At 41.5% G+C, this 20617-nt stretch overlaps 1 protein-coding gene across 1 annotated transcript; it reads right to left on the bottom strand.

Moving 5' to 3' along the window:
- Positions 1 to 6734: 6734 nt before the first annotated feature.
- On the bottom strand, positions 6735 to 20124 carry znf16l (zinc finger protein 16 like). The gene is made up of 3 exons (XM_014411800.3): positions 19250 to 20124; positions 16141 to 16353; positions 6735 to 7691 (listed from the first exon to the last, which is right to left on the bottom strand). The coding sequence occupies exons 1-3, from the start codon at positions 19995 to 19997 to the stop codon at positions 6985 to 6987; spliced, it is 1668 nt and encodes a 555-aa protein (XP_014267286.2). The 5' UTR covers positions 19998 to 20124; the 3' UTR covers positions 6735 to 6984.
- Positions 20125 to 20617: the final 493 nt, after the last annotated feature.

Genomic DNA, 20617 nt, shown 5'->3' with positions numbered 1-20617 from the left:
CCTACAGGCCAGTGGACACTCTTTCAATGATGAGGATGTAACATCCTGGACAGGGAGGAATGCTGGTTTGAGCGCGGAGTCAAGGAGGCCATTTACGTGAAAAGGGAAAGACCATCTCTGAATCATGGAGGGGGCCTGAGGGCACATCTTTCACCATCTTACAATTCTGTGATTGCAGCCATTCCCCAACTCTCTGTGAATACTGTTTATAAGATTGAAACCTGCAGTCAGCTGAGACTGAAGAAGTCACCTGAATCAGTGACGAAACTTTTCTCCCACTGAAAACGTCCGGATGACTGAGCATGCATCAAGATATCCTCTAATATCTTCAGGCAAAAACAAACATATCATTGAAGAAGTTGCTTCTTCAAAAGATGGACAGAATACTTTGAGGTTCTTGAAATCTACTGAGAAATGTTAATTGACATATGAGGAAATTAGACTGCGCGACTTTAGTCAATTTGGTCCTCTGTGTTCACTCTGCTTTTACTATCAGCCAAGAATGAACCGAACACAGGCTAACAACCCCCATGAACAAGATGAAGACTAAATATGTTTGATAAAATAACATTAAGAGAACAGAATTTGTAATTAGTTTGGTGGTACTGAGTAGTATTACGTGTTTGCTAACAGGATTGCCCAAGCCTGGTCATCAGGAACAAATTCATTTGATTGATGCGTGCCGATGACAGAGTCTTGTTTAACTTCTTACAATTAAAAAATGCATCTCAAACATCTGTGCTGCTATATCTCTTGGCACAGATTGTGTATGCTGTTAACTTCCAGTAACTATTACAAGCCTCTGTGACTCACCATTGCTGTTTATTGGAGTCAGCGGAGATGATTCACCTCTGACCTACTGACTGGCTAATATGTACTGACCTACACACTGGAACACTTGGAAACAACAAGACAACGTTGATGAACAGATAGCGTATTTATGAGATAAATTTGGTTTAGCTAGGGTCTCAACTTTATTTAATCTAGGAAAGGGGGGTTTAGCTCATTTCTGGGGGTGCTGAAGCCCCCCTAAAATTGAATCAAAGCACCCCCAAAGATTTCTTACTTTTTTTGACAATATTGCTGTTTGTGTGACACACTAGTAAAAATATAAAAACTATACTTGGTACTTGTACTTGGTTCAGTCATAATAATGTGACTAGAATAGAGCATTTTCACAAGTCACTTCAGACCTTTCTGATTTCTCTCATTTTTTTTTAACATTTTGAAAAAGTATGTTTACTTTTCAGATGTACAAGCTAAGAGAAGAGAGAAAGAGTTCTTTATGGAGCTGATGAATGCTGAAAATAAGAGATGAGGGATGACAGATGGAGGATAGTAAATGAGAGAGTGGAGTGCATTACTAAAGAAGAAGTGAGAGCAGATATGAAGAGGATGAAGAGGATGAAGAATAGAAAAGACCAGATAACATACCTGTGGACAGACAGTGGACTTTTTGACTGGATTGTTTAACACAGTCTTGGAAAATGGAAGGATGTCTGAGGAATACTGAAGTGTGCTAGTGCCGAGCTATAGTAACTACACAGGCATAAAGCTGATGGACGTAGTTGAAGCGAGGGTGAGAAGAGAGGGAATCATGCTCAGAAGACAAAGATTGCTTTGGACTGTTGATAAATATAGAAAAGGCCAGAAACAGTTCCACTGTGTTGTGTCTTTGTCCTGGTCAGCTTGGATTGTGACAGGGAAACAAACCAAAGATACTTGGATAGTCTCTGCAACTGTTTCAGCTTTGTTTTGGGACTGTACTGCATTAGACTGACATAGCAAAATGCACCAAGCATTGTTTCTGACAGAACAACATGTTTTTGTGACCAAGCTGATAACCAAACATTACAGAGCAGAGATCGACCACTTCCAGCCACTAAGATAGCACAGCGCTGCTGTCACACTGACAGCCACTAGTCGAAACAGACTGTGGCACACCTCCAAACCAGTGTACTTTATGGGAGTTCTACAGGTTGTAAGGTGAGATAATATTTAGCCGAGGGTGGAAGAGACTTGTGGTGGGAGTTCTGGAGGTGCATCAGCCCAACTGTGGGAGAAATCCAGATGTTTGCCATGCAAAAACTCAGGCAGTCATTAATAACAAGTTTAAATTGGTCAGTCTAGGGCCTCCTTTGGAACCCCACCTCCTGTTCCCATAACTTCCTTTCACATTTTCTTTCTGGGAGGCAATGTTTAACCAAGCCATTCCCCAAGTCAAGAGTGCTACAACCCACTTAAAAACCACAGGCTCTCATGGGACTCACCCAAACTTAACTCTTCGCTCTAATCGTGATAAAAAGAAAGCATCCTAATACATACCAGCCCTCATGGCCTCACAAAAGGGCGAGGTTTGCCATCAGATCTTTTTTAAACTATGTGTTTGTTTGTTTTTAAATATTATTTTTATACCACTAGGTCAAGACAGCCATACCCCAAGGCATTCTCACGCTCCAACTCAACCTTCCAAAAATATAACAGGAAGTAGTGCGTTAGTCATGAAGACAGGGGTTAGTGAAAGGCAAGTAGAAGGTTGGTGAAACAGTGGGTCTAAAGGATTTTATTGCCATATTTGTCAGCATGTGTATCCCTCCATGCAGCATGCAGCAGTGCTTTCTCACCACTGCTGTACTTTTAGCAGTCTTCCAGATCCAGTTCCAGTTGTATAAATAACAGCAAAAGTAACTAGAAACCAGAATTGCACTGATGAATACCTGGTAGGCAAAACCTCCTTCTTGACCAATTGTTGCTTTGTATATTTCATGACCATGCACACCTCTGTACAAGGAGAATAAAAGTGTCTAAAGTTTTGTAGTAGTGTCTTAAGCCTTTTCCAGACCGCACAGCGATGTATGCCGACCTATATTCACTGTGTGTGTAGTGGTAATTCAATTCAATTCAAGTTTATTTATATAGCACCAAATCACAACAACAGTCGCCTCAAGGTGCTTTATATTGTACAGTAGATCGTACAATAATGGGGATAGGGTAGGTAGTAGTTTCTGTTACATAGGTAGTCCCTATGTTGCAGAAACATGTGTTTATTTATTGGAAAGAGGTCGTTTCTACATTGCTTAGCACTGTGTTTTACCTGTCTTTTAGCACTTACAGACAGGGGTTGTGTTGTGCTGATGGGCCAACATTACACCAAGAAAAAGGGTGAAATGTTTTTACACTGAAATGATGTAGCACCTCTGTTAAACCGTCATCTAACGTTGCTTTAAAAAGAAAACATTCCTACATTATCCTATAATAGATAATAGTGAAGAAAACAAATTAAGAAAAACATGGAAACACCGCTAAAATTCAATGTGTGGGCTAAAAATAATCCAGACAAATCTATAACCTATTTTAAAACCTTAAAACACTGAAGATGGTAGAACACCATAGACTTAATCAATGACAAGAATACTTTTGTATCTTGATATATTTTAAAACACATTCAATCACACATTCATGTTTCACAGCAGCTGTAGCTGAAGAAGACGCCCGTGCAGAATAATAAAAAGGAACGGGGCCAGCTGGACTGCAGAGGCTATTAATGTTTGCAGACAAGAGCAAAAGTGTGCCAAACTTTGAAATGTTAAATACAATAAATGTCTTGGCACAGTGGATGTGTTCTCTCGTCAGCGACGCTGGTCCACTATCTGACCGAGGTCTGAACATCTGTGCACATCTGTCTGTGGATGGAAGTCAGGGAAAAGAAGCTACTACATGAAATTATGATTTCAGTTGGGCTGACACAGAGCACAGCTAACTGCATGGATATCTTTCAGGCAGTTTTAATGGTGTATAAAATACTCTGTCTTAAAACACAAAATGCAGGAATAGAATCTGACATTGAGATCGTGAGGTGACTGGCACTGATGCCCTACAGCAAGAGGGCTTTGTGTTTAAACTAACTGGTTAGCTAGAGCATATTTGTGGAGTTTATAGGCTCTTCCACAGTCCAATGAGACACATGTTAAGTTGGAGCAGCTGTACCTCAGAAGGTAGAGCAGGTCTTTCTCTAATCAGACGGTTGGTGGTTTGATCCCTGCTGCTCCCAGTCAGAATGCCAAATATCCTAACTACTACTAACCCCAAGTTCCTTCCTGATATGTCCCATGCTCTGGGGGGCGGGGCTATGGCTTCCCACACCCTCTAGCACATAAGTGTCAAACTCATGTTTGACACTTATGTGCTTTTTTTTTTTCTTTCAGTGGCTAATGACTTTTCTGCAATTCACAATTTTGTATCATCAAACACACAAACTGTAGAATTAGGTTTTAAATATAAACACAAAGTAGCATCAGGACAGCAAACATATCACAAAAGCCAAGTTTTGTTGGTGTTACACAAACAGTCTACATGTGGGTGGTGCTGTCCAAAAGCTTCGTCAGGTCCGTCCATTTAGTTACACGTGTAAGAGGGATCCTGGAGATTCAGCGGGTTTGAGAACAAATCAGTTAATATGAACCTACGAGAGTCAAACTGTTACACTTTAGTTATCAAAGATTCATGATTTAAACATACTTCAACCATGTTGGTCAAATAAGAAATGCTTTGCCTTTCTGATTGAAATATCCCAGCATGTCATCAAGTTTCTGAATGCATAAAAAAAGACCAGTGTTTTACTGGCCTGGTAACAAAGATCATTTTATTACTTAAATAATATGAGGAGTAACATAGTGTATAATAGAGGAGCCAATACTTGTAGTTAGATTTATTTTTATTCATATTTTCAGGAGATAAAAAGTCTACACAATGCTGAGGAGGAAAGCCATTAACTCAGGGAAGCTGCCCATTAATCTGGGAAGGGTTAAAGGCCATTTCCAACAATTGCATCTCATTCTGCAGTGAGAACAATTATTCACAAGTGGATAATATTCAAAATCACTGAGCCAGGGTTTGATGTCACAGCAAATTCACATGAAGGAACTGTAAACAAACACAAAAAAACAAAACAAAAAATTATTTGGTCTGCTTGTTCTGTTTTGCAGCCACATAGTCATTGAAGCAGTCATGAGCTTTTCTAATACTGCAGCAGGACAATGACCACAAAACAGAAAATATCAAACAGAATGGTTAAAAAAACAGAAAAGAAAGTGTTGCAATGGCCCAGTCGAAGTCCAGACCATGTCGTGAAAGCTGTGGTGGGCCTTAGCAGACCTGTACATAAACACTGAACTGAACCAACGCTGTAAACAAGAGTAGGCCAAAGTCCCTCCACAACAATGTGATGAGGAGACTGATAAAGTCACACAGAAAACATCTTCTTCAAGTGGTTCTCCAAGTTACTGAGTTCATGGAGTGTACTTAGCTTTTCATACGCCATTACTCCAGTTTGGCATCGTTTTTGGTAAATTATTAAAATGCGTTGTTGTTTCAGGATCTTTTGAAATAAGTGCAGAAAGTTCAGTGTTCCAGAAACAAACACACACAGGCTTTTCTTTTTTTTTTGCCTTTGCTTGTTCAACAAACCTAAAACCCAAGTTGGGAATAACAGGTATCACAATAGTGATTAACAGCTGTCTCTGTTAAGCCGAGCTCTGTGTGCGCTCATATAAACATGGGACTTTTGCACGTCATATGACTCTTCCGCATAAAGTGATCTCTTGGGTTTTTCCCCAATCGAATCACAAATGTTACCAGATGATGATGATAAATATAAAGAATATACAAAATGTAAGTTAAATGCAACATTTTTATTGACATGATGAGAGAATAATGCTGCAGAAAGTTATTAATGTGGTGTTTTATTGCACAGAGTGCTTCAATTAATATTAATTCGAGTTAGTAACTTTAGCTCTAACTGCGCCCTTAGTGCTGCTTTTTATATTGACATTGACAGCTGCACATCGGAGCTCTGAAGATTTCATTTGGACATATTTAAATACTAACTATATTAACTATACGCTAATAAAAGATATGTGTAAATCGCCTTAATTTGTCAGCAGATCAAAATGAAATTATTTTAATGACTGAAGAGGTATTCTTGATGTGTGTACAATGTTCAATGAGCTGCAACTCCGGTAGAGTAGAATCACTTCTCAAATCTAAAATCAAACCCTCTGCAAAGGACCAGATGATTTCTTATGTCCTGATAAGCAAAACCTGTGAACCAGCAGCTACTCCAGAAAGAAATTATACTCTAGCTTTAATTCTCAATGTCAGGTGAACTTGTCGTTATGGCAAAAAATAAATAAATAAAAGAATTAGCCAAAGGCTTGCCTGATATGTGACCTTGTGGATGCAATACTAACAACAGACAAAATGAAACCCGGTTTAAAAATATAATATTTTGCCATAATTTAGAAATGTGGCTGTGAATATGATATTCTTATCATTAGAAAGGAAGAAATCTAGGACCTTACCTGTTACACATAGAAGCTGACAAGTTTCTGTGTCTGTTCAAGCAGTTTTAAATTTAAAAAATATGTTGTGCTTTACTTCAGGAAGTAGTTAAGTGACTTTAGAGACAGCAGGTTCTTGAGAATTTAGCTATGACACACCTGCCGTCATGTTTATAAGCACCATACTATACACTATACACCATAGGACTTCCAAGCTCAATGTATACACATTGAAAAAAACTTTACCAATCTCACTGCAGGACAGGTAACTTGTACCAGTGGTTTGCTTAATAATCATTTTGCCGGTGGTTTCCGATTATTCTCAGAGAATTTCAGACTTCATCTGGTGATGAAGGCGTTGCAATACTGTTGAAAGCTAAAGAACAATTCAATGTATTTGCCTTGAGGTCAGTTTATTCAAGACACTGAGGCTCATTAAGCACATCTCCATCATGAATATAACAGAACATGAACATTGGGGCATCATCTCATAAAACCGAGTCTTCACATGTCCAGCGTCCTCACGGTGTCATCAGAGAGCACTGAAATTACGACTTATGAGTCAAACTCTGGATCACAATCTATCTTTGATCTACATTTTAGACTTCATAGTATTAGGAGTGTGGAGAGCAGAAGCAGAGGCCGATTACTGTCCCGGGGTGCAGCGGTGACTCTTGTAGGTGCCCAGATGTCGGAAGCTGCGCCCACACTGCTGACAGCGGTAGGGTGTGGCCCCGCTGTGAATCCTCTGGTGGGTGTACAAGTTTCCCAGTTCTTTAAAGCGCCGTCCGCACTGAGGACATGCGTATGGACTCTCACCAGTGTGCACCCGTTGGTGTCTCTTGAGTCCTGACAGCACAGAGAAACCTTTCCCACACTGAGGGCAAGGAAACGGGCTCTGGGCACCGCTGTGAATTAGCCTGTGGCTTTTTAAGCGGGCTGCATGGCGAAATCTCTCCCCGCACTCTGGACACACAAAGGGTTTTTCTCCAGTATGGATGCGCTGGTGCTGCCGCAGGTTGCCGAGGTAGTTGAAGCGGCGGCCACAGTCCCCACATTCATACCCCCCCTCAATTTTTATCTCCTTTTTTATAGGACCCCCTCCTTGACTGATGCTTGCAACAGACCCAAATTGTGTGCTTCCCTCATTTTGGCTCCCACCAGCCCTCCTGGAATCACCACTGCTATCTCCCATGGAGGGTGTAGTGGAGGACGTGGACTGGAGTGCCTGGAGAGCCAGGGCTCCAGCAGAGTCTGAGTGTATTAGTTTTATGTGCTCCTCCAGAAAGAAAGAGTCAGGGCAGAAGGTTCCACACATTGAGCAGATGTAGGTGTGACTGGATAACTGCTGGTCTGAAACAAAGACAGTTAAATTTACAATGATGAATAACACAGCAGTAGGGAATAAATTGCATTACAGTCTGAAAGTGCTGTAACTAAGTTTACGGATATAATTCCTCCACTGTTATCGTCTTCGATGACATGTTCCAACATAGAGGAGAGCAGCTACCTGAGCTCCCCCAGATCTAGTTGTTAATAGTGTTGCATCCTCACTGGATATGACTTTGGATACCGTAACTACTCTAAGAAGAAAGTCTCAAATCAGAAGTGCTCTAATGGGGTGATATGGTCCTATAAGGTGGGTGGCTGCAGCTCAGGTGGTAGAGCGGGTCACCTACAAACCAGAAGGTTGTTGGTTCAATCCAGTCTGCATGCCAAATATCCTTGTGCAAGATACTAAGTAAGGGTGAACGTTAGACACAAACTATGCCGTTAAAAACAATATAGAAAAAGTGCTTGTGTGAATGAACCAGTCCACTGACTGATGAGATGTATGTGAGGAGCAGGGTTCTGGATTTAACAGGGAGCCAATGAAGGGAAGCCAATAAAGGAGAAATCTGCTCTCTTTCTAGTCCCTGTCAGTACTCTTGCTGCAGCATTTTGGATTAACTGAAGGCTTTTCAGGGAGTTTTAGGACATCCTGATAATAACGAATTACAGTCGTCCAGCCTAATAAATGCATGTCACTCTGAGACAGAATATTTCTAATTTTAGAGATTTTGCACAAATGGATGAAAGCAGTCCTACATATATGCACTGAAGGACATATCATAGTCAAAAATGACTCCAAGATTTCTAATGCCATGTGATGATCCTGAGCTCTGTCTATCCATGGAGCCAGATAACACACACCAGTTACTTAAACTGCAGGAAAGTCTTAAAAACAAAGACCTAGATGTCCTCTAACTTCCTGCTCCTAAATTCAGATAAACTGAGGTCATTGCACTAAAAATGTTAGAGATATGATATCTAACCAGATCTTTAACCTGGGTGCCATTGCTTTGGCCTGCATTAATAGTGTGAGGAATTTAGGAGTCATTTTTTTAACAGGATATTCTCAATGCACTACTGTAATGAATTATTATCACGTTCCCCCAAAAACTCCCTAAAAAGCCTTCAGTTGATCTAAAATACTGCAGTGACAGCACTGACAGGGACTAGAAAGAGAGAGCAGCTTTCTGCTATATTGGCTTCCCTTCATTGGCTCCCTGTTAAATCTAGAATTACATTGAAAATCCTGCTCCTTACAAACAAGGTTTATAATAATTTGCCCTATTCTATATTCTTCTTCTTCTCTTGGCTCTTGATGGAGGCGGTCACACTTTCTCCTTCTCCCTCTCCCTTGTCTTTCCTGCTTGGCTTCTCATGTCTATTGTATAGTCTCGCTTATTCTCTAACCCTAAGAGAGTCTCCCAGACTGGTTCTCTAAAAACCTAAAGAAGAATTATGGATTTGATCAACTGGTCCCTTAATGAAACTGACACCTTCCTGGGCTTGGGAGAGCCTGATTGTCCTGCGGCGACGTTTGCTGACGGCTACTCGATGGTAAGTTGCGTCGTGTGTCTGGCGACACTCTCGATGGAGGACAGTGAACGACATCTACCAATTCGGAACCACGATAACAGAGTTCTGGCTGATTGGACCTGGCTTACTGAAGAACAAGAAGCGGCTACAGCTGTTCAAAATCCCACAAGGCTGGCCGACATGATAGACGATGGACAGGGCTGTGAGTACTCAGACTGTGTTTTTGAATGCTATATGGATAAGATCTTGGAGAAGAACAACACGAATTGAGAGACCTGGTGACCAGTGACAGACATTAGACCAACTGTAAAATTGGAAGCAGTTTGTTCGCACTAACCAAAACAACTACCATCTTCATCTCATGGCGCCAGCTGGATGCTCAAGGCAAAAGCTGACGGGAATAACAATCCTCCTTTGGATAACAAGACTGTGTTGTGACTTTCTCCCTCCTCATTCAAGGCCACCCGCGTCGACCGAAGATTGTTGACTTTTGTCTAACTGGGTGAAGGGACACTTTCTCTCGGCTGAACACGGAACACACACACACTCATACGCACACATATGCATGTACACTGACACAGACCTACAATCACCCCCCTCCTCCAAATGCCTTCGAAGCTTATGTCTTCTATGTAGTGAGATGTGCTGATTCATGTGCTGAGGTGTTTTTTTCTGTTCTCAAACTGATCTCCCTGTTTGAGTTATTTTTTCTCCTCGTCTTTCCTCATGTTATGCATTTTCCATTGTTCTCCAAAAGTTGATTCTGTTCATCTGGACGTAGCATTTTCAGTCTCAGCTGACTGCAGCTTTCAATCTTATAAACAGTACATTTGCATGATGACTGAAACCAGCCCACTGAAGGAACAATGAGCTGGGAGGTCAGTTCCTTAATCTTAATTATGCAAATTTTCATGACCATTGATCAATGAACTGAACTTCAGGTAAGAAGTTATGACCTGCAGTCTATCTGGGTCAGATATAAACCAAGTTTAGGTCGAGTTTATTTTCCTTGTGCTGACTTTTTACTGTCAGTTACAATAACTCGTACTGCATACTAGCTAGCATGACGGAGTTTCTATACAGCTGGGTGGTGCTATGATGTTACTAATAGTGAACTTTATTTTATTCATAAGGTTAGTTAGTAGGGTTGCCAACCATGCCGTATAAAACGGAATCGTCACGTATTCAGAGAAAATATCGAGCGTTTCGTATTGAGCTGAAAAGGAACACAGTTTGTCCTGTACTTTAGCTAGAATGAAAAAAAGACACAAAGCTGGAGTCATTCTGAATCTTTACGCTGTCAGCTGCCTTTTCTTCTCTCATTCAATCATGAAACTGATCAATGATCAGCTGATCGGTATTTCTGATGCAAGTCCCGTCTCTCCTTTGTTTATCTCTGACTTTGCGCCAGAAAGAGGAAACCAGCGGATGTCGCGCTAAACAACAGCAGCACGTTTAAGCTTGATCAGCTGTTGTTAGAATTTATTTAATATTACTTTCTAGTATCAGCTGATGTTTGCTGGAGCCACAGCTGTAAAGCTGCTGGTCATGATATCGGTTTGGATATGTGGTGAGAGGGAAACATGAGGATGAAACCAGGAGATGTCCTTACTGAATCATCAGAGCTGAGCAGGTGATGGAGAAACAGGTTTACCTTTTAGGTGACATGAATGAGTTGAAGGGAAGTTATGAACTGTTTCTGAGAGACAAATAACACCAGGATCCTTTTTTAGGTAGCCGACAGCTGGTAACTGTGCAGGGGCGGGTCTAGGAAAGTTTTGCCAGGGGGCAGGTAGGACATTAACAGGGAGAGGGGGGCACAAAGACATACTTTCTTATTTTCATTTAAAATATCTAGCTTTTATTAAATAATTATCTGAAGCTTAAACCAAAGTTTTTATCTGATGTAAAATGTATAGAAATCATACATATACCAACAAGACTGTACATCACTGTCACCACAGCGTTTGTTTTCATGCAGTGAATTAAAAAATAAATGGCCGGGCCAGCGGTGCACATTGCAAATTAGCTCGCATAGACACATTAGTTGTACCGCTTCTTAATGACGGTATCTTAGCTAACAACCCCAACTACCAGATTCAACTTGTAATTGGCTAAAAATCACTTAGCCTACTGGTGAGAGGGACGTTGCTAGCTGTCAGTTTTTTCAAGCAATGTTGAAATTTCCACATTCTGACACTTCAAATGTTTCAGGAGCTGTCCGCTCAGCGCAGCAACTGTTAATATAGAGTGTTATTAAATTTATTGCTAATGCAATTATATGGCACATTGACTTCTGAGGAAATTTTAGATGGCACTCGTCATCAAAAAGGTTGCCTACCCCTGCTCTAGGACAACAGGACACACATGCTGTTTGGTTTCTGTGGCTTGATGGACCTCCAACCAAAGGCTGCAAAACTGAGTTGTGCATTATGTGAATGAGTGTTCAAAGGAGCTTACAAAGAAAAGCGGCTGGACTTCTTTAAGTTGCTTGAAGACGTTTCACCTCTCACCCGTCTTCAAGCAACTTAAAGAAGTCCAGACGCTTTTCTTTGCAAGCTCCTTTGACTACAATGACCTGGATGACTGAGAACCTTCACAGACATGTGAATGAGTGGTATTTGGTGTGTTAGCCGGCCTATTCCTGTTAGCTGCAACCATAAGAAAACATCTCAGGCAGTATGAAGCGTTTCCGTTGCAGTTCATGTAATGTGGTGGCTGTAGCTCTTGAGGTAGAGCAGGTCACCTACTGATTGGAAGGTTGGTGGTTAGATCCCTGGCTCCTCCAGTCTGCATGCCAAGTATCCTTGGGTAAGATACTCACCCCAAGTTGCTCTCCGATGCATCCATCGGAGTGTGAATGTAGTTAGAAAAGCACTCAGTTTAGAGTCAGTGCTTGTGAGAATGGGTGTGAGTGGGTGAATGTGACATGTTGTATAGAGTGCTTTGAGTACTCCGGGAGAGTAGAAAAGCGCTATATAAGAATCAGTCCATTTACCATTTGTGGAGAAGGCCTTTTTGGTTACCACAACAGCAAAGGAGATTCTGTCAAACGCAGCCATGAATCTGTGCAAATGGGACAAAATCACCAGATCTGAGAGTTATGTGGACAGACAGTGCACACAAATGAGGTGGTCGTGGAAATGTCAGAATCAGAATCAGTTTCATTGACCACGTATGTGCGCGCGTATACAAAGACAACAACAACACGTATGGTGCAGAGAGCAAAAATGTTGGAATGAAATTATGGGATAAATAAGGGATGGATAAGTAATTACATACAAAAGAACAAAACAGTGTATGCAGTACGCTTTGATTTCAGCAGGTATGGTCCTGTACTATGACTGGTACAGGACTATGTGAATGTAGTAAGTATTCATCAAAGTGATGGCCTATAGAAAGACGCTGTCTTCTTGTTTTGGCATACAGTGCTCTGTAGCGCCTACCAGCACCAATGACTTTTTCTGCAGACCTCATTGTCCGTTGTAGTCTGGTCTTGGCCTGTTTGGTGGCTGATCCAAGCCCTACAATAATGGATGAGCAGAGAACAGACTGGATTATAGACTGGATCAACAGTTCCTGAGGCGAGACTGTGGATCCCAGAAACCTGAAGGTTTCCACAGCAGACACAGTGCTTTTGAGTAAGGTGAGGGGGGATAATGGAGAGTCCACAACTAGGGCTGGGCCATATCATACCGTTCACGGTAATACCGGTATAATGTTGGGCAAAAATAAGAAAATGACGCATGTGCAGTGCATTTGTTTTCATACGCACATGGCGGAAAAAGCATGGCGGCGATGGAAAATGAGAAGGGCGAAAGCGGATCGTTGAATGAAACGGATGAACCAGAATTGGTTTGTAAAAATGCTGCAACTTCAGTGGTGTGGAACTGGTTAAGCTTTCATCCGTCAGATACACAACAAAGCACTATTTTGTCAAATGTTTTAGTACGACTTTGCTAAGCTACGAAGCCGCACTGCTTGATGGACTGTTGGAGCATTACGGCTATCGTAGGCGGAGCCTCGCGGAGTGATACGTACTGTGCTTCAACATAATGTTACCGTATTGTGTTTGCATAACCTCTTTTTAACTTTAGTGGATATTATACATGGTTATGCTGAGGATAAGTCGGCCAATTTCCACTGGAAATGCCTTTTGGTTAAACTGTCAAGAAGGAATTTGCATTTGCAATGTTAAATGTTTATATAACTTTAATGCACATAAAAAACAGCTGCTTGTTTAAGTGAAAATACACTGATGGTTTTTTTTTTGCACTAATAAAGTTGTGGAGTTGTAAAGTATTTTGTTTAGTGTCAATCATATCGTCAGTTATATCGTTATCGCAAATTTTCAAATGTATATGGTGATAAATATTTTTGGTCATAGTGCCCTGCTCTAGAACTGGGCGATATGACCCAAAATTCATATCTCGATATTTTAGTTTTAAAGCCATAAGGTAAGAACAAAAACAGAGTTCTTTTTGCTGTGTCCCAGATGTCACACAGGCACTTTTATTAACATAGAGCGTAGATGTACATGAAGAAATTACTCAAAAATAAATTATGAGCATTTATTAAATAATAATGTTCCATAAATAAAAGAAAACTGTTTTTGTGCATAACAAAAAGCTCACAATTGTGCAGTCAAAATGTAAACTGACAGACGCTGAGCATAATAACAGACAGATTTCACAGCTGCTCTGTTCCCAAGTTCTACTGCGTGACTGACAGCCTTGAGTTTGAAATCCGCTTCATAACCACGTCTCTGAACAGGTGCCATTTATGGTCCTTATACACAGTACGGTAATATCACGTTGAAGCACAGTACGTAACACTCCGCGAGGCTCCTCGGTAGCCGTAATGCTCCAACAATTCATCAAGCGGTGCAGCTCCGTAGCTTAGCAAAGTCGTACTGAAACATTTGACAGATTGCTGAGCGCTGTGTACCACATAAAATCGGTTTGCGGTCATCAAGCACTACCAGAATTCATACATAAGGCCCGCTGTCAATTTATGAGAAAATGAAAGGATTTTAGGCCATGCTAGGCCATGGTGTTAGGCGGTTAGCTCGCTAACATGTTGACGCTGTCCACCCCCACGCACGGGGTGATCCGCGGTAACTCGTTAACGGAGATTTGCCGTGTCCATCTTGTCATTGCCTGCAGGCGAAGCTATGGGGGAGGAGGGGGAGTTGTGTTCAGTGAAGGAGAGGCAAGGCCGAGTAACGTTGCGTAGAGACAAAAGTGGATGAAAGAGAGGCAAACTTGCGGCTCCACAAGAATAGTTATAACGTAACATACACTATATCCATATAAACGATATTGTCACATCTTATATGTCGTATGAAAATATATCAATATTTTTAAAAAACTCGATATATCGCCCAGTCCTACCCTGCTCTATCCACAGCCTCTCTAGTTTTGAGCGTATTCAGTTCTGTTACTCTGACTGCACCACAGGGCCAGGTGTTGAACCCCACATCTGGTAAATGGAGTGGTTATTATATAGCGCCATTCTACTCTGAGTGCTCAGAGTAGAAAAGCACTCAAAGCTCAAAGCGCTTTATACAACTAATTCTTTCACCCAATCAAACCCACATCCACACCACACAAGCACGTTTTCTAAGTCGTTAAGTGCTTACTATCTAACATTCATACACATTCATACACATTCATACTGTGATGAATGCATCGGAGAGCGTCCATTCTTGATGAGTCCTGAACTTTGAGGTGTTAACTACTTTACTTGAGGTAGAGGCCATGTTGAATTCACGACCTCTTTCTTATGTGTACAGTGATGCATCAGAGGTCCATTTGGGGGAGACTCACTTCTATTCTGCCAAAGACTACACTTTGCCCATCTCAGACGATCAACGTAAGCTGGGGGGGTCATTGGTCGAGGATGAGTATGGGTAGAGATTCTTAACCAGCTTATGGAGCCACTGGCAGTGACAACTTGACAGACGGCTCTGAAGTGAACTGCTCTGGATTTGCTCTGAAGTGTTGAAAGTGGGAGATGTTGTCTTGACTGGAGACAATAACTGACCCTCCCAAACCTGGAGGATCGGGAGAATAGCATTTTTTTCCAGGGAGCGATAAACGCATTTGTTCATGTAATGTTCGCACTTGTGAGGAAGTTTGCTGAAGAGACCTGTTCGGCTATCACATCCATTAGAGATGTAAGGTAGCTGGATACTGATGAACAACTGCTGATGGGGGGGTGGGGGGGGGGTGGGGGGGGGATGTTGTGAATTGAAATTAAATGACACTTTATGATATTGGGTTCAGCTGATTCAGCTTATCCTTCCTTGTCATTTATTACAGTGAATATATAAACTGCAGCTATGTTTAAACTGCTAGTGACAATCATTTTTGCTTTATTGTGAAAGGTATAGACAGGAAGTGTTTTTATTTTGAAATGCAGGGAATTATCCTAGTGCTGCTGCTAGCCTCTTGCTGATGTTATGAAGGTTATGTGCAGAATATGAAAGTTATGTATCCCTTGCTATTCGTCAACATCAGCATTTTCATCAAGTAAATATTTAGTTTGAAATTGTCGGTTTCAGTCATTATTTGAAACGTCCACCACACAACATGCCTTGAGTTGATTATTGTTGTGAACCACCACTTAAAGGTGGGTGATTTAGCCTTGAAATTAAATCACAGTGTTTCAAATAAATTCACGATAACATTTATGACATAAACACTAAACAAAATTTCATCGCCGAGCGCAGCAACCAGGCAGCTGCATTTATTAGTGTGCACAAAATGAAAGTTATTTTCTTATCAAAGTTTCTGTCACTGATGACAGACAACCTATCTATGTGTCACCACCAGTATTATAGTTCAGCTGTATACACTGACCTGGTATTGCAATATGCCACTTGTAATTGTATGCAATAAGTACGGGGTTTTAAAATAATTCGCTACATTCGCACCTGCCTCAGGCCTGTCTGTGCAGTCCTCCAAAGGATTCCCTTCCTCCCCTGGAGAGCTCTGAGGCTCCATAGAGAAGTCGCAAGGCTGGGCACGTGACAGCGGAGTCTGTGCTTGCTCAGGTATCGACCCCTCCCTCGTGGTCGAGTCATCTTCATTCCCATCATTCTCTGTCTCAGTGGTGCAGGCGTTCTCATGATCAGGCTCCTTTATAACTGTGGCACAATAGCAGAAAAATCAGGGTTAATATTAATGTTCTACAAGCCAGTGGTCACCATATAAATAGACTGATACAACAGATCAAATCAATATAAAGACTTATTACTTGCAAAACTGTCCAGATCTAAAATGTTGATATATTATTGGATATTTTTGAACAATTAAGTTTAAAATACAAAACTTGAATTTGCAGAAAAGTAAAAGTCAACAATGGAAATCAAATTTATCATGAAGTGTATGAATACATTATTGTATTACATTTTTATGCTGTTCATAAAAAGGTAATGATTGTGCTTGATGGTGATGTCCTGGAGTCAGGTGGTCTGCCAGCACCACTAACCTAACCCCATAGAGGCCTGTATAGGGTTAGGGTAAATAGTAGGGGTGCAACGATACACAAAATTCACGGTTCGGTTCGATACTTTGGTGTCACGGTTCGATATTTTTTCGATACAAAAAAAATGTTCATGCCTTTTTAATTTGTCATTTATTAAAATTATAAATATATATTTTAACTCAAAAGTACAGTTTTTAAATTTAACCCTAACCCTTGTGCGCGTTTTTTATTTTGACAGCGAATGCGCACCTGCGGACCACTTATGTGCAGCCCTGGTTATTTAGCTCGTCATATTGCAGCCACAGAAATTCTTTTGTCCATGAAACCATAAAGCTGCACTTTCTTTTTGCCTTATAGTCTGATTTGTCATAACTTCTCCGTTTTGTGGTAAGCTTTTCTTTGGCTGTCACTTCTTCACCCTGACCTGTCTTATTTGGCTCAGCAGAACTAAAATATATATGCTGCTGGTTTTACACACACACTCACATAAGCTCAGCGATTCTCTGCGCGATCAACCTCTCACATGTTTAAGCTTGCTGCGGGAGATTTCACTTGTCATGTTTGCATAGTAAGCTAACGATTAATAAGACGATGTCAGAGGAATTGGTGCACAAATTATCATCACTCACAGATCAGTGCTGTCGCTCTCTATACACAGTTACACGATTGCAAAGTGAAAGCAAAAAAACAAGCGCAAATTCAAACGCGATTTCAATATGTCACATATTGAGTGGCTCACTGATGCCAATGACATAATTACCCAGCTAAATTTCCGAAAGAATGCAAAAGCATTGACATATATTTTTCCTTCCTACAATAGCCCGACGGGCAGGGAAGAGATAGATTTTGGTAGCCCGACTGAAAAAATCGCTAGCTCCAGGACATCGGGCTAGCGATACTGCGAGCCCTGTATCTGATTGAGGAATCACTCATCTTTGGAAAAGAGAGTTTATTACAGAGAAATGGCTCTTTCCAAAATAAAAGCTATACTATCCGCTTCTTCTGGGCTATATTCTCAGCAGCATAAGGAGAATCACGTGCTAACAGCTGTCTAAATGACTCGGCTAAAGTTAGTAGCATGCTTGTTGTTTTTGTCTTTGCACTAGGATGATGTCGGTGTAAATGTGCAGTCATATTCGTTGTGTTCCCACTAGTGCTTTCAGGTTAATCTCGTTGAAATGACCTTAACGCCACAACATGGCAAATCTCCATTAACGAGCTACCGCCGATCGCCCTGTGCATGGGGCTAGACGGCCAACACGTTAACGAGCTAACTGCGCTAACACACTAGTTCCCACCCATGTAATTGAGCATTGCATGGCACATCCAACATACTGTTTTACTTTAGTCCATGACTCGCTTACCTTCAGGGTCATACGTCACATGAAAACCAAAATAATTCCAAACGCCAGATCTGAATGTTGCAAGGAGAGCTTAACTTCTGTCTTGCTAGCTTGCCCTGCGCTCTTCCTTCTGACTATGCTGTCTGTGTGGAGCGCTCAGTGGATCTGCGCTCGACAGTGCAGCCTAGGCGGAGTAGTCGAACGCAGATTCACTGAGCGCTCCACACAGACAGCATCGTCAGAAGGAAAGTTGATAAAATAAATTACAAATGTTGTATTGTTCGATACATACGCGTACCGAACCGAAAGCACTGTATCGAACGGTTCAATATCGATACGAATATCGTTGCACCCCTAGTAAGTAAGTGGCCCCCAAATCACATGACTGATTTAAAATGACACAACCTCGCAGTGTCTCGTTTCAACTTTTGTCCAAAGTGTGAACCAAAAAGTACCAGTTATTTTAATTTGCTGATAGGCAAAGCACAATAAGACTTATGATAAATGATTTACACGATGCTTTCCATGAATGCATCGTCACATTTAGTGCAATAAGAAAAGGTAAAAATGGGATTTTCTAAAGAAAGCCCTCACAAACAAAGTGCTTGTGAGAAAAACAAAGGAAAAACAAACATGTCACTCCCCATTTCTGTAGGAAAAATGCACCACACCAACCAGGGGAAGAGTGAGCGTGATGGTAAAAGTTTTGTAGTGTGTAGTTAGTGTGTAGTGTAGTCATTATTTTCTTTTGTGCATCCAAACAGTGAGCCAACTGTTGAATGTCACAGACGCTGGTAAAAAAATCTACCAAAGACAGTTTGCAATATAAACACTGTCCCCACGTGGACAACAGGAGGATGCACCCTGAACGTGCTGGGCTTGTGATGTCATTAGTTATTTTGTTTTAGCAGCAAACTGCAAAAACACATAATTTGTTCCCATTTTAACACTACAAAAAAAAGTGCCAAAAATGGTCACTATGTGCACAGAAGAGTTCATGAGAGGTTCGCGTGTGAAACGCATGCTCAGTCATGCTTTAGGACGCATTTGGAGTTGGAGAGCCTTGGATGCCCTTCAACAAGCCTGGAGAACTACTTCAAGCACTTATACGTTTCTATATTGTGGTAAACACGTACTTGGCTCTGTAGTCATATTAGTCATCAAGTTATAAGTAAATAAGCATTATTTATGACTACGTCTATGTGTGTTTACCTTTCAGGTCTGAAGTGTATTCCATTGGTGCCATCCATTCATATTCATACATTCGCTTGCTACCGGAAGGGAGCATGCTGAAGATGTCATCTGTGGTGGACTCGGAATCTACGTGCATAGACACGGTCCCGGCCATCCCGCTGTCCGACCACAAGTTAAGGGAATGCGGGTCTGGCCCTTGGCGCACCTCCCTGTCACCGGCCTGGTCGCTCTGGTCTCCGTCCATTTCAGCACATCCTCTCGAGTTCTTGTCTTTCATCAGATAGTGACAAATGGCGTCTATATTTTCCTTCTTCACACCAGACATGAGCGCTTTGGCTCTCCGTGGGTCGATATTGTTGTGCTTGGCTCCAGAGCTGAAGTCATGTTTCTTGAAGCCAGCCTCTGCAGGCGGCTCTACGCTCGCCACGCCAGGAAATGCGTCCCTACCATCCCGCTGAACTGTATCCAGTTGTGCTTTTAACATTTCGATTTCTTCGCTTTTCTCGCGAAGTTCCATTTTCAATACTCTTATCCGGATGCTGACCATTTTACGGATCTCGGACAACGCAGTCTCCAGCACTACGGTGATGTTTCTCCCGAGGTGCTCAGTGATGTCGCTAACCGAGCAGAGAAGCTCTTCGTCGGGTTCCAGCTCCACGAAATCACCGTCAGCTGCACTTACTGACCCGGGAGGCTCCATGAAGACGCCGTGGGCTTCAGGAGACAGGCTCGCTTCAGTGAAACTGTGGTTTCGTTTGCGACTCATAGATTATTTGGATGGAGCGCTCGGTTTTCTTCAGTTTGGGTAGCTGGAAGCTATTTAGCAAGCTAATGTTTGGATGGTGCTGAGAGACGGTCGGATTGTTAGGTTTGCCTCACTTAACGTGACTGTTACCGGAAATGTATTTTCAAAATAAAAGCATTTCGTGCCGAATAGCTGTCTGGATGTAGGCTCATTACCCATTTTGTTTCGAAATGAGTGAATGGAAGTATTGTTTTCGACACGTGGTACTTGACAGACACAGAACAGAGCTGCAGCAATATCAGAGTTTACATGAATTACTATAAGCCAAAAGCATGCACCAGAAAACGAATGCACTGCACTCAGTGAAAATAGGAATGGAACTGATCTTATATTTATTTCACACATAACTATACCATATAAAATCTATTTGAAAACAAAAGACATATCAGTGCATCTGTATATGCTGTCTCTATATAAACATCTGTATACTTATTTGTACATAATCTGTTCATAACTATTCCCACCTGTTATCCCCCCACTCTGTGTATAATCTGCTCCTGTTGCACTTACTGCTCTTGCACTTCTGATTAGATGCAAACTGTATTTTACTATCCCGTATTTATACATGTGTATTTATACAA

Source organism: Maylandia zebra, linkage group LG3 (genome assembly GCF_041146795.1).
Source record: "Maylandia zebra isolate NMK-2024a linkage group LG3, Mzebra_GT3a, whole genome shotgun sequence".
Taxonomy (NCBI): domain Eukaryota; kingdom Metazoa; phylum Chordata; class Actinopteri; order Cichliformes; family Cichlidae; genus Maylandia; species Maylandia zebra.
This window is presented reverse-complemented; position numbering and strand designations above follow the sequence as displayed.